Source organism: Tachysurus fulvidraco, chromosome 15 (assembly GCF_022655615.1).
Source record: "Tachysurus fulvidraco isolate hzauxx_2018 chromosome 15, HZAU_PFXX_2.0, whole genome shotgun sequence".
In the NCBI taxonomy this organism is placed as follows: Eukaryota; Metazoa; Chordata; class Actinopteri; order Siluriformes; family Bagridae; genus Tachysurus; species Tachysurus fulvidraco.
In genome coordinates this window covers 13,652,421-13,667,431 of record NC_062532.1, presented here as the reverse complement: position 1 = coordinate 13,667,431, position 15,011 = coordinate 13,652,421, and the positions used below count along the sequence as shown (strand labels likewise).

At 39.1% G+C, this 15,011-nt stretch overlaps 1 protein-coding gene across 2 annotated transcripts in view; it reads left to right on the top strand.

The window, feature by feature from the left end:
• The first annotated feature begins 762 nt into the window (after nt 1–762).
• The window catches only part of sdk2a (sidekick cell adhesion molecule 2a), a 136,346-nt gene continuing 122,097 nt past the window's right edge, over nt 763–15,011 (top strand). For both annotated transcript variants that reach the window (XM_027141272.2, XM_027141270.2), the window contains exon 1: nt 763–1,251. In XM_027141272.2, the coding sequence (XP_026997073.1) occupies nt 1,170–1,251 (82 nt within the window). In that variant the 5' untranslated portion in view covers nt 763–1,169. The remainder of the gene's footprint in view (nt 1,252–15,011) is intronic.

Here is a 15,011-nt window from a genome sequence, read left to right as displayed (position 1 = left end):
CCACAACTAAAACATGAAACTTATTTTTGAAAGTATTTGTAGTCAGTTATAATATAAGCCAAATGAAAAACTTTACAATCAATAAAGAACAACAAAGGGAAGAATTCTGAAAGAAAACAGAAAGGTTTGGAAGCTGATGCAGCGGCATGAGAATTCTAGACATACAGTATGGAAAAGGGAGCAAGACAATTAAGTTTCTTAGTATAAAATTAGTTTCTTAGTATAAAATAAATAGTCACATTATGACATCAATTAATTGTCTTTCTGCTTGATTTATCATTTCTAATACTGAGGGATTTGGTTTAAAAAAAAAATAAGTAAAACCTTAAAATGATGATTTTGTTCTCCCAGGCTTGTATGCTTTGCATGGTCCTTTGCTATAGTGTAAATTAGTATGGCAAGGATGCTTTTTTTCTAAGTCTGTCTTGACTTCCTGTTCCAATATCTCTAATGTCATATAAATTGTACACTCGTATAAACATGCATGCTTTGTTTAAAACAAGTTAAGGCACTAAATAAGCTACACTAGGGCAGAGTTTCTCAGTGCAATCAGCACTCCCCAGGGATCCCAGGACAACCGATATGTTTAATCTATATTCGAGCTGGAAAACACACCTCTGCGCTAAAGCGTGCGTGCGCGTGCAGTCATTAAGGTGAGGGTCAGGCACTTCGGCCACGCGCCGCACGGTGGCGATCCTATTCCAGCGCGCGCTCCATCATTCATTTACCCGCACGCGCACAATTTCTCGTGGCTGAGCCGAGGGTGCACGGCGAACAGTGTGGGGGGGAAATACGTACGGCAAAGACAACGGAATCGCCCATGTTTTCCATCAGTTCGAGCCGCAGCTCGCTGCTTCTACATCGCCATCCTCTCCCACGGTGAATGGAATGGAATCTCGCCTTCTGTACAACTTGACCGAAGGCGGCTTTGCATTGAACTCCTTGCATTGCAACTTTAAAACGCAACCCAGCAGCATTGTTACCGTGCACGCTCTGTAAATCTTAAGCTAGCCTTATTCGCTTTTTTTTTTTTTTTTTTTTTTTTAATATATTCCCATTCTGAAAGACTGAGCGCGCGTGACGCACCGCATCCCTGACAGCGCGCGCGGACGCCAAAATAAAGTCTCCCTGACTTCCGAGCAACACGTTCTCTTCTCTCAGAGAGAAAAATGTCCGGCTGTTTGTTCACCCTGAAGCCTGAAGCCGGTTGGATTCTGCTGTTTTCCCTTATTCACCTCACACAGGCACAAGGTAAGGACGCGGATGATGTGGATTTGGTAACGACTTGGAGTTTAGACACTGTTTTGTGCTCCTTTCTCTCGGTAGAACTGGGATGCTGTAAGAGACTTTAGCATTTTTTTAAGCATTTTTCTTTCCTTTTCTTTTTTTTCTAATATCCAAATATACCAAAACGGTAAAATAGGGTCGTGTTATATTTCCAAGATCAGCTAGAACTGGGTAAAAGAGTCTTCTTCAGTCTTCACTGCTACTGTTCAGAAGGTTTTATCTAAAATCCAGATATTTTCAACCTCTCTTATGAAAGTAAATATATCTTCATGGGGGAGAACATGCACTTACACAGTGGCCACTTTATTTCAATTTTCCTGCCCTGAGCTACACTTTTTTTGGACTTTAAGGAAATGACTGACTATTGCCCATCTGTTGCTTTGTAGATTTGTTAGTACAATTCCATCATAACCAGATGTAGGAAGACACTAGGACAGGACCATGAATGACCGGAGCTAATGTGGCACATTGACAGCACAGCAGTGACACAGTAGTCGGTGGTCAGAGTAAAATAAAGACCTAGGGTTAGGGTTAGGGTTAGCTGTGCACTAAAAAAACTAACTGTGCTAAATGTGGTTACATCACGGACCAACAAGGTAGTGTTTTTTTTTAATCTTATTATTAAAGTAGCCAGCAAAGTGAGTGCTACTATTACTCCTTATACATTCTTAGCAGTGTTACACGCACTACAGCACGAGGCAGTGGTTACGGCATTGGACTAATGATCGGATGGTTGTGAGTTTGAATCCCAGGGTCACCAAGCTGTCACTTCTGGGAACTGGAGCAAGACCCTTATCCCTCAGTCGTATAAAATGACATAAACGTAAGTTGCTCAGGATATGGGTGTCTGCCAAATGCTGTAAATGTGATGTGTCTGTTTAAGCACAGTTATTTTAATTTGTCTACTGATTGCCTGTTGATTACAGCTGATACAGTACATATACGTACCTAATAATGTGGCCACTAAATGCACAGACAGAATATATATATATTTCCACCATCTCTTTGCATCTCCTGACTGCTTTAGTTCTAATTAGAAGAGGCAATTTTTCAAGATTGTGTCCCAACTGTAACTTAAAATAGGATTTTTTTTTAATCAGGGATAATCAACAAACCTAAATTATAGCTCACTGTGATTACAAATAGCCCTGATTGGGCTAGAAACCGCAGAGACCGTTCAATACCGTTCAAGCTTCCTGGAGCTTTTTAAATCATAGCTGTTCCATGCTCAAGTGGCACATTTACACCATACTTCTTGTTGAATAACTGCAAAGCGTTTTCTTGTTCTTCAGGTCCTTGTGTGAGACAGCTGCCATTCATGTGCCAGTAAAGCAGCAGGTTGACCTCTGAAGATTAAGCCGCTGTCATTTTTTGGATCAGAAATTGCAGCGATGGCCATTTTTCAGCAAACCAAATGACTTTACATTTTGGTCTTGGGGAGATTTGACCTTTCAACATGTTTTGCTTTGTCAAAGGGGTCCCATAGCTGCTATAAAAATCATCCAGCTGTCCTAAGGCAGATGGCTGATATACAGTCCAGTGATCCATTTTGTTCGATGGGCCTCGAAGTACAGGTCTCGTGATTCATTAACTGCAAAGTGGCTTGGATCTGGTGTTGTGTGTTTGATAATCACAATACTCTAAGCATTGCTTTGCTGAAAGCAGCATAATCCTTCAGCTTCTTTGTCTTTGAACAAGTCACACTATTATCCAAAGGCTGCCAGCCTTAAAGGAGAATTACTCAGACATACCTTATTATGCATGCACAGTGGCATGGCGACTTATTAGCTTCCTGCTCTGGTTACGTAGGCTAGAATACATAGAATACCACTACACACAGCTTGTTGAGTCTCTCGGTTATTTCATTATTAATTGAATTCATTGAAATTTTTATCTTGACTTTAGGGGCCTACAACAGTGACTTCGAAGTAGCATGACTGAGAGTTTTAAAGTCCACCACCCTCCAGTCAGTCACTGACCAGAGAATGACAGTGTTCTCATTGCCATTTTGTGTTGATAACCAATTATAGGGATCCACTTGGGGCTCCTGGAACGTGTGAGACTGCACAGGTAACTCCTCACAAGAGGTGGTCCCACCAGGAGCAAAGCCAAAAAGTGGCAGGATCCTATGCAGAAGGTGGTGTAAGTGCCACCAGCCTTTTCTATTTTATGCTCTCCCTCTCTCTTCTCACAAAGCTGGAGTATTTATTCTGGTCCTGCTCGCTAATGAGCGTCCATGCCACTGCCTCGCTGTGGTAAATAGAATGGGCTCAGTCATCCTCGCAGAGCGTCTGGAGCTCAGAGGGTTGCATAAATTAGGGGAGCGTGAAAGCTGAAAGCTGGTCCCTAGAGAAGCTGAGGTGTCTTGTGTTTGTCTGTTTTTTCCAGTATCAAGAGACAAATGCACATCTCCTGCTGCGTTAACAGTTTGCCGTTCTTTTATTTAAATAGGGAAACCCGACAGACAGAGTCCACACAGGAACCTGCTACAACAGTATGGCACACATGCCAGCATATCTTATATCCACTTAGATGTCTCTCTGGAAAAGAATATTAACCAGTGATGTCACAATTTTCATATTGTTAAAGAATACTCAGAAAGAGATCAAGTAGTGGTGAAAATATCCAGAAATGTTAGTAGCTTAGTTTAATATTCTTACATAATAGTTTAAAATTATTCCACGTGATGTGTTTCAAAGAAATCCCGGTTTCAGTATTGACATTCTGCCAGTCATCAAATGGAAATTTCCAGCGTCAGCTTTCTGACATTTCCACAATCTTTAAATCTTGTGATTATATTTGATAATCTAGCATTGCTTAAAAATGAATTCATTTGAAATACTCAAATCCTTAAATGATTACAAACATTCTGTTCTGTTGTTCCTCGACAAATGGAAGAACACGAAAATATAAAAAAGGACGTATATAAGTCAAGTTGATAAAACATCACTAGTTTGTGCATAAAAAGTCAAAATAGAATTTGGTTAGAGTTTAGACCGACCCTTTCTGCCTGTTCCACACAAGCTCTGGTTTGTGATGTCCCGTAAGTGTTGTAATGAGCAGGGAGGGATATGGTACTCCCATTGCCATGCCATAATTATGCACGCACACACACTGTCTTTGTGGCATATTTATCAGCATGCTGCGTGACACTTATTTAATTACACGTCTCCGAGGCTGGGTTTCTGAATGGGAACAGATGCCTAGTGACTTTTCAAAAAAACCCATCTGTTTCCAACTGCTCGGTTGTCCTGGGTGAGTCCGAATGAAGCCTGACTCCTGCTGTCCCCCCAGCAGTGTCTGAGCAGTAGCTGTGACTCGCCAGCCGGTGCCCTGCTGAACCATGTCTACTGCCACAGTCTTGCACCGTTCATTCATGCAGTCAGGGTGTAGAGGTTGGTCAAGAGAATGGTGAAATCGCCAGGAAATCGTGCACCCTGTTGACCCGTCTATACTGCTGTGCAGCTGGAATGTCAAATGCTCTTCTTTGTTTTGGCTCCAGGTTAATTTGCCAGAGGATCGATAGCAGTCTGATAGGAGAGAGAATGTCGCCTCTGCATGTGCGCAGATCACGCTTCAGGAGGCCTTTTAACCGACTCACTCAAGCGGCAAAACTGTGTTTGTGGTTCAGAATGGGAGTGTAATCAGATTAGTTTGGACTTTAGGCTTTGGCACACAAGGCTCTGCCCGGTAATTGCCATGAGCTGCAGGGGTATGACTGTCAATGTAGATGTGGGGCAGAACGTGCCATGTCTAGTACCAAGGCCATGACACAATGCCATGTAATGTCACCCCCAAGGAGATCTGACTCTCTGCCCACGCAGCCTCTGTGCTGCCATGCTTTGAAAAAAACCCATTCCATTATTTCACTGTTTACAACGGCTGCCGGCTCAAATTTGCCCATTTGCTATGCGGATTTAGTCAATTCTTTTGCAACCCAGTTCAGAAAATTCCCCTGTCTGAAACAGATAGCATATTAAAGTCCTTTATTGCTTCATGTGATCAAAACCATTCCGGATATGTGAGTAAAATGATTCATTTGATATAATGCGATAAGGTGGAAAAGAAATGAAGAAAAGGGGATAAAAGACGTAGGAAGAATCGAAAAGAAGGAAGAGAGATGGTGTGTACCTCTAGATTAAATACTTGATGAAGAGGTGCCAATAATGAAATTCTCGATTCTGCAGAAAAACCCACTACTTCAAGGCTCATTTAAATCAAAGTCATGAAGCGAGTTTGCTTCTTGGTTTTGGTTGTTTACTGACAGGAGAAGCAGAAAACCCTTAGGGTGTAATACACTTAATAAATATTCTACATGTGAACTTACTTTGGGGGAAGTCATGGCAGATTACAATATAACCAGCAGGGTATAATTTGTACATTGTTGCCAAACTGTAAATAGAGTTTAAAATGAGTGGGTTGGTGAATTGGATGCAGTGAAGTGAAATATTAGGAAGAGAAAGACTGAGATTTTTGGGTGTGTTGTCACACGGTTAGGGGGCTGGTGCTCAGTCAACGGCAAACAATCAAACCAGCCTGTTTCTCAGGAACATGCCAGTTGTTCAGTGATTCATCCAGAGCTTAGGTATAATGGTATACCTTAGCATGATTCAGCTGCACCAAAGAAGGAAATTTGGAAATCTGGTAGAATTGTGAATGTCATTTGTTCAGTGCATACAGGCTTGTTTCAGCCCCTGGGCACTTCAGTGTAAACATTTAAAGAACAGAGCACATCAGCTCAAAGAAAACTGCAATGAGAAACAAAGCCTGGTACAGCCCTTCTCTCATGCAGTCTCGCTCTCTAGGGATAACGTGAGCTTATTCTTGTCTTGTGACTAAAGTAACAACAAAAAAAAGGCACAGGCAAAAGAGACACGGTGATACATCCACTGACAGAGGGATTGAAAAAGACGGGGGACAAAAGGAGGAAGGGACCGAGTTTGGTTGTTGCTTTTTTCTCTCTCTTTATTTCACATGTAAAAAAAAACAACACCCATTCACGTACAAAATAATATTACAAAAACGAATGCATTCAGTTCAACTACCTCTATGTGCAGCAGCAGGAGGGTATTTTATCAAGGCATAGCCAGTTCGAATGGATAAATTTACCCACCGTACGACCTGGTTCTTAATGAAATACACAGCAGTAGGACATGCTGCAGTTCTGAGTCACTAAAACCAGGGATTTGGTCATGACACTGTTTATTGTAAATAATTTCCTTCCTACTGCTTGGATGGTTGTGAGTTTGAATCCCCGGGCCATCAAGCTGCCACTCCTGAGCAAGGTAGTTAACTCTCAGTTGTTCAGCTGTATAAAATGAAATAAATGTTAATCACTCTGGATAAAAGGGTCTGCCAAATGAGTGCTGTTTTTTATTTTTTCAAGCCTATGTAGAAATATTGTGCATTTGAATTAAGCATACATAAGGCATCCTGAGCTCATTATAACTCAAATAGTGACATACTATGTAATGTAATGTAATGTAATTTCAGTATGTAGTGTAGTAATTTAATCATTAATTGATCAATCTAATTTTCTTGGTGCATGCATCTTGATGATCTTACTATATTCTGATGTACTAGTTTTCCAGTAAACCTATATAGCGCTTTTAAAACCTGCCGTATTCCCATTAGAACTATCCAAACGAAGGTCACACAAATTCCTACAGGTTTAATTAAACATTCAGGAAACGATTCATTCATGATACTGACTTTAATCAAGAAAAATTCAGACTGTAAACAATTCCAGGTTAATTAATGTTCAAATGCAGTTAAATACTTAAGAGTAGAAGAAATTTGACAATCATATTGTAATGATTATGTTTGAGTTTTTTGAGTCAGTTGATATGATTCATAATTTTTTGTGCATCAGTGCACAAACAGTTTAGACAGATCATAGACAATTTATTTTTCCATTCCTCCAACAAACCAGCCCCCCCCCCCCAACCACACACACAAAATTCATGATCATTCTCACTGATCATTACATGGACCTTGTAAATAGTTTGCTAAAATTCGTTATTCTTTCTGTTTTAATGCAATAAAAGTGGCCAAGTGGCCCTGTCTAAGTTTGGATCGAATGTTTACATGGATAGTCATATAAAACATAAATGCTCTTGTAACATTTACTTTGCAAATAAACAATTCTGAAAAATTGGAATGATGCATCTTTTACTGCACCAGAACGATTGCGCAAGAGTGATGAAGCTGAACCTATGCTAGCAATAATCCCACTGCAGCGTTGTGCATGGCCAAAACGTAGACGATGACACAATAGGGTTGCAGGCTCTCACATCTGCAGTCATGTCTATGTGCATATTTGTTCGATATAGTTCAATAAAAATACAATTATTGTACATGCTGACCAAGAGGGCACTAGTACATTATGAGAGCAAATGGGCAGGAACCCAGGATCCCCCTGGGGTCTGTTCCTGCTTTTAAGGGAAATAAATCAACTGAGTCACTGTGAACATTCTGCAAGTCCCAGTATGCGATTGGCTCAGAGCCCACAGTTCTGGACCATAGGGAGGTCATTGATAAAACCTCCCTTTCCTCTGTCTTGACATTGGGAAGGGTAAATGATAGAAGTGCTCTGGTGAATCCCCTGCCTGTTCTTTGTGGCTGTGGTCATGTGTTTCTGCATTTGTTTTCCAAATCACCCATCTTCCCTCAGTTTTGGCAGGTGGATAAGGCTCTGGTCTGGCTTGGAGTCTCTGGCCGCATCTTACAGGCTACTGCTCGCTATCGATCAGCACAAATGCAAGGCACATTCTGTTGGGATGGCCTAAAGCCAGAGAGCACCGGATGATTGGATGATGCTACCATTTGTCTTCTAATTGTGTTTCTTGCTTTTATTTTTACTCTTCTTTGCATGTACCACACTACTCTGTAGTAATTTCTCTAGAACCAGTTCTTGTCACTTACCTGCAACTTGTTAAAGAATCCTCACTATTGCCTAGTAAACCTGATAAGATTTGGCCTGGAAGAAATATACGTATCAAAGGTGGACCTGGGTCTCCTTCAGCGGGTCTGAATGTCTACACAAGGAAATGTGTGTATGTCACTGGCCTCAGCGGTAATATAAGTGTGTGAATGCCTTGCCAATCAGGCTGCGTATATGTCAGCGATTCACCTTTAATCTCTTCATTCCTGCGGTCTTTATTCGAAGACTTCATGTGCTGTGTGACTTTGTATTTGGCATTTCAGGAAATTTCAGGAAAAGGCTCTTGAAGGTCGACGGTAATATCAAAATATTCATGCAAATCAAACATCCCCGAAATGTCTGTGAGTCAGGAAATATATTGGCTCCTCATCTGCACAGGATGCAGCTGATGAACTCAAACAGCAGAGCAGTTGAGTGAAGAGACTTTAGTCATGCATGGACTTTTCCCCCCAAGGCCACGACTATGAGTGCCTTGTAAAATTAACAGCTTCGCTAGACTTTTAGATTAGTACCAGTTAATTAGGTCCATTGTTATGACAGTGAGGTATAAATCTCAAAAAAAGTTAATACCCATGTGGCAAGGGCTTGTGCCCTGAATGATTTAATAATAGCTGGTGGAGCTGTGAAAGACTGGGAGGTTAAATATGCAAACTGTGGTGTGTGGCAATTTGCACCTCTCAAAGCAAAGAAGGCTGACAGGAATAAAGGAGATCCTCGACAGATATGTTTGGCTATTTATTTTCATTTCAGAGCTTAAAACTAGCACCTAATAATATTGCTTTGATGTGTTTAAACAGATGTGAAAGCGTGCACAGAATGCTTGACTACCGCAAACGTTGTCTGAGCTCTACCCAGGTGCGTGCAATTGCTCGACAGGCTTTAACACGATGACGCTGCAAGCGGGACATGAAACGCATCCAGAGTTGGCTGCCACATGAGCTAAATTCACCATGTCTGCCATTTAAATCAATTCTGGTCAGTGAGGGAGGGAGTTCAGAGGAGAACTCTTTTTAATATATACTGCCACAGCTATCTCACTTTATTGGATTGAGCAGCAAACCTCTGGCACTGTTAATAACTGCTGGGCGACTTTATAATATAAATCTTTTTATTGATTGCACTGCTTCAGAGCTCAGGTTTGTCACTTTACTTGAACCCAAGAGAAGTAATTCAGTGAATAACCAGAAACCAGTTTCAAAATGTACACACTTACTGTATATAGAAAGGTCAAAAATGCACTAGAGAAGCGATGGGTTTTTGAAGTAATCCAGAAAAGTACACGCAATCACTCAAAAGCACTAGCGCTCAGTCTCCTGAATCAGACGATTTAAAACTATTTTTTAAAGTGGAAAATCAGAGTAGAATCGTTGTTTTTGTTCTAATAATCAGAATCCCCTTATATAGGCACTAATCAATAAGTAGCACTTATTATAAGCTACCATCCTTAAATAACACATTAACATAGCATTAAGAATGATACAACATAATAAACATTAATTTTTGATTCCGACGGTTATGGTTAAAAAAGTCCATCGTTTCAGAAACGAGGACCCAGAACAAAATAAGCGAGATTTTAACACGAGCAAAGCTTTAACCGTCTCACATGTAATTACTCTAGAAGCATAGCTCATGTTGAGCACAATTTATTCAGGCCTGTGAACCATTTTTGAACAGTCAAGCACGTATTAATATTCGCAAAGTACATGCGGTAAGCCGTCATTGTGGAGCACAGAGACGAGCAGTGCTGTCCTGGTTTTTGCTTAGTTTAATTAATATTTTTAGGGAGATTTCGTCATGAGTCTGCATCAGCATTCCACATAGTCTGTCAGAGAGATGGAGCATGCTGTCCTTTCCATTCTGGTCATCATATTCACCACCAGCGTATCAAGCACTCTGGCTAAGAAGCCTGTCTTATACACTCTACCCTCTGGTAAGGTCAGACCTCCTCTAAACAGTTTTATTGTTTTCTTCTGAAGCAGCTTGTAAGACAATATCTCGGTCTGATGCACTTTGACTTAGACATCCATGGCATACAAAAGGTCACTGGTGTATGAAGGGAAAGGAAAAAAGAAGATTTCCAGACATATCAAAGATGTCATGGCTGAGGGGAAAGGACGCTACCGTCAGCCCGAATCAGTGCAGCATCCCATGATCTGAGCGAGAGCCTGACGTCAAAGCCCAGAGCTTCAGACCTGTGGGCTTTCAGGACCGAGAGCTGACACTCATGCACATGCACAAGCCTCTAATTTAAGAGTCAGATGGTGTGCCTTAATATACGTTTTCAATGGTTAACCTCTTCTCAGTTGCTGATTAGTATTTTATAAATTGTTGTTTCATGGTAGATATCACATTATCAGTCTTGAACCAAAAAAATCAAAGATTATAAGGCAGCAGTTTACTGTACATGGAAACTTGCCTATTACATTAGAGGGCCTGCTAGTGTTGGTGTTGGTGTTGATCAAATTAATAGCTGAAAATATAAGGTCTGTCAGGAAAAATAAGGCAATAAATTATTCTAGCAATTATTTTGACGATCAGTCGATCAATGAGACAAAAATGTATATTTAAAAATATGTCCTTGAAGGTCTGTGATTTACTGAAATAAAGAGACCCAAAATAGTATGCATTATTGTATAGTTTATATCATCATTATTATTATTATTATTATTATTATTATTATTATTATTACAGTTGGCATTACAACATGCCATTACTAGCCTATAATGCTGGTAGAGAGCGGAATTCACCCACACACACACACACACACACACACACACACACACACACACACACACACACACACACACACACACACACACACACACACACACACTTCACTAGAGAGCATTGTATATTTTTTATATAAATGCACAATATATCTCACTCACAATGCAGAAGTAAATATTCAGCCAGCATTTTTTATTTGGCAGAATTGCTCAGTGGCAGTAACTTCTATAGCCTGACCGTTGTGTGAAGTGTTTTTTGAGATGCTTTCCTACAGCTCAGACCAGTCTGGTTCTTCTCCTCTAATCTCTCACCAACAAGCTGCTTTTGCCCACCAAACTGCTACTGTATTTACTGGATGTTTTTTGTTTTTTGCACCACGAGGCATAACATTTCAGATTGTCTTGTGTGAAAATCCCAGAAGATTTCCCAGCAGTATCTAAAATATCCAGTCTAGTCCACCCAGCACCCAGAGCCACGTGACAGCTGAAGTCACTTAGATCAGATTTTCTCCCATTCTACTGTTTGATGCGAATTGTAACCGAAGCTCTTGAATGGTACCTGCATGATTTTGGTGGTTAACAGCGTGAATTATGGGTACAGGTGTTCTTATTAAACTGGCCAGTAAGTATATAAAAGACATTAATGGGCAGAAACTTAAAATGAGGGAATACAATTATTAATCAGTTTTGGGGTGTGAAAAAGGAGCTCAGCTTGTTAAAAGTTTAAGGCTATCAGAACACATTTATCATACTGCGGAAGAGCTTAAACACCGCCTGTTTGCACCATAGGGCATTCGAGTGGGAAAAAATAATTGTTCAGTCAGAAGGCTAAGAGAGGGAAGTGTGAGAAGAATAAAAGTCAGGGGAGGCTGTGTAAAGTATAATTATGGATAATTAGTTTTCACAGTGCAATGACACATTACGTTTAGAGCTGTTTAGTGTTACTCATTCTAATAATCTTTATAAATGTAAACATCACTGCATTTTTATATAGCCTTTCGTTTAGATTCTGGACTAGAACAGTACAGAGAGGAAAATATGGGAAGAGCAGAAAATGTTCACAGGGGATATACACTGCAAAAACAGCTCTGAAACCTTCTTTACTTCATTAGATTCTAAAAAAACAAAGATTTTAACCATGATAAATTTTTCCCCATAATGATACCTAAATACTAAAATCTTGAATATGAATGAACGTGTATTGATACGTCCAACTATATCGCCCAGAACTTTATATAAATGTAATATATTTAATATAATATAAACACAGTACGAATACATTCTCTTATTCATCGTGCAAAATACGCTTATTATCTTTTTGTGCCACTTGTTATCAAGCCATATGTTATTGTGATAGTCTTGCTGCTTTGACCTAGTTTTTATTCACGTTTTCGCTCTTGCCTTCTTCCCCTTACCTGCTGTTTCTCTATGTTTTTGAATAACGTCTTCACTACAGTTCAGAGTATCTGCACTTAACTGCGTCCTGACACACAATTAATATTTATTATCTTCAAAAACCGACTAACATTTAAAGATGTAGTTCTAAATGTACTCATGGTAGCATTTCACTTATAAAAATACATTTTAAAAATGACTTGCAGCTTTTTAAAATTCTGTTTAGCATTTTCATTTCACATGTCTAAAAAAGGTATCTACATATATACAGTGTAATAAAATCAGTCTTAACAAAAAATATCATGTCTGTCTTTATATGTAAACAGTTACAGATGAAAAAAAAAAAAAAGGAAATCTTTTAAAATTCCAGCTCTAGTCTTTTCCATTTGTTATAGGATTGAAGTCTTTTTTCCTCAGAGACAAAAAAAAAAAAAAGCTCTGATATCAAATGCACTGCTTTTAGCTGCCTGATATTGATCCTGTGTATCAGATCTATGGGATCCTTAAAATTTTTTTGCTCAAAATAGACAGTCATATTTTATTGTTATACTTATTTCTGTTTATGTTCTCTTTCTTAGTGTAGAGTAGATTTCACTGATGAAAAAACACAGCAATGTATTCGATATAAACAAAAGCGTTAATTCCTCAAATTTCCCCAATATGAACAACAGATTTATTCACAGATTACAAATATAGTAAAACTTTTCTCCAAATAATGATATGTTTTGGGAAATTAATGGTTCTGCTTAGATTTCCATACAGCTACGATGGAGCTCATATGGAAGTGGACTTACTTCAGAATGTTATTCGAAGGAACGTCTATCTATCTATCTATCTATCTATCTATCTATCTATCTATCTATCTATCTGTCTGTCTGTCTGTCTGTCTGTCTGTCTGTCTGTCTGTCTGTCTGTCTGTCTGTCTGTCTGTTTTCTATCTATCTATCTATCTATCTATCTATCTATCTATCTATCTATCTATCTATCTATCTGTCTGTCTGTCTGTCTGTCTGTCTGTCTGTCTGTCTGTCTGTTTTCTATCTATCTATCTATCTATCTATCTATCTATCTATCTATCTATCTATCTATCTATCTATCTATCTGTCTGTCTGTCTGTCTGTCTGTCTGTCTGTTTTCTATCTATCTATCTATCTATCTATCTATCTATCTATCTATCTATCTATCTATCTATCTATCTATCTATCTATCTATCTATCTATCTATCTATCTATCTATCTATCTATTTGTCTGTCTGTCTGTCTGTCTGTCTGTCTATCTATCTATCTATCTATCTATCTATCTATCTATCTATCTATCTATCTATCTATCTATCTATCTATCTGTCTGTTTATGAAAATCAAGGTATCATAACAACATTTTCCAAACACTTTGTGCTACTACTAAGTATGCTTACACAGTCATACAGAGTCTACGCAGCAGTGCGTGTAACCACAACGGCACCCTCTTCCCCCTTTCATATTGCCGTGTGCGGCCGAGCATATAGAGCACACGGGTGCTAATTAATTCTTTTGTATAATCGCCTTTACAAAATGAGAGGAAAAAGCTTCACCTTGGTCCAATCAGCCAGTTCTGACATTCTAGTTTTTATTTCCTGAGGAAAGTGTAATTACATTTCAGCATATATTTGGAGTATCGTAGAAAATTCTTATTATTTAGTTTTGGCCACCGCAAAAAGGTTGTTGGTGACGAAATTAACAGTCAACAAAGCACAGTGAGGGGGAAAGAGCACTCAATTTGTGTGTAATCGAATAGAAAGTTTTTAAAAATTATAGACCGCTACCACGAACCGATTTTATTCCCTATTTAAGTTTTAAAAAAAAATGCATTGTGTACAGAAAGCAGCAGCAATCATAAGGCATGATAGCAGCAACATATGGTTTTAAGTCATTAAGAGACAACAAGAATTAATGTTGTGTGTTAATTAACACGGTGGTAAATATATCTGTTGTCTTGAATAAAACAGCTGTTCTCATAACAAATACAAAGCTATTTTGTCTTGGTAATGTCTAGAGAACGTGATGTAACAACTATTTATAGCTTACATTATATTGGATGATATAAACATATAAACAACTGTAAAACTTTCCACATTTTTCCCCCCTAACAATTTGCTCATGCCAGTTCACCCACTAGCTAACTTTCCCCACCATTCAACACTGACCAACCAGGCAGCACAACACAAGCTTCCTCTGAGTGAGACACGTGACGCCAAGCTTCACATCTTTTTAAAACAGCTGCTCAGTTTCCAAAACACTCTGAGAAAAGTCTTTTCTGCTCTGTTCTGCATACATGAGGTGTGTCATCTCTTCCACCCTGAGAGCAAATCTAGATCTGCCCTATTGCTTTCTTCTCTGGAAGAAAAGCCAAACAATTGTAAAACCTGCTGAGTTAATGTTGCTAATTGATGCGGTACATGAGGAATCAGACATGTCAGGGTGCTAATGGCTAATAATCTTTCCACCCTGTCGCTGATTGTTTTCCTGTAACATACACACCCTGTCATGTTTTATTCTGTACATATTACATATCTCAATTATTAAACATAGATTATCAAACATTTCTTATCCATTTCAAGTAATGCATTTATAAATAATGTAATTTAGGGTTAGCGTCTCGTAATTGGTGAAAAGAAAGTAGAT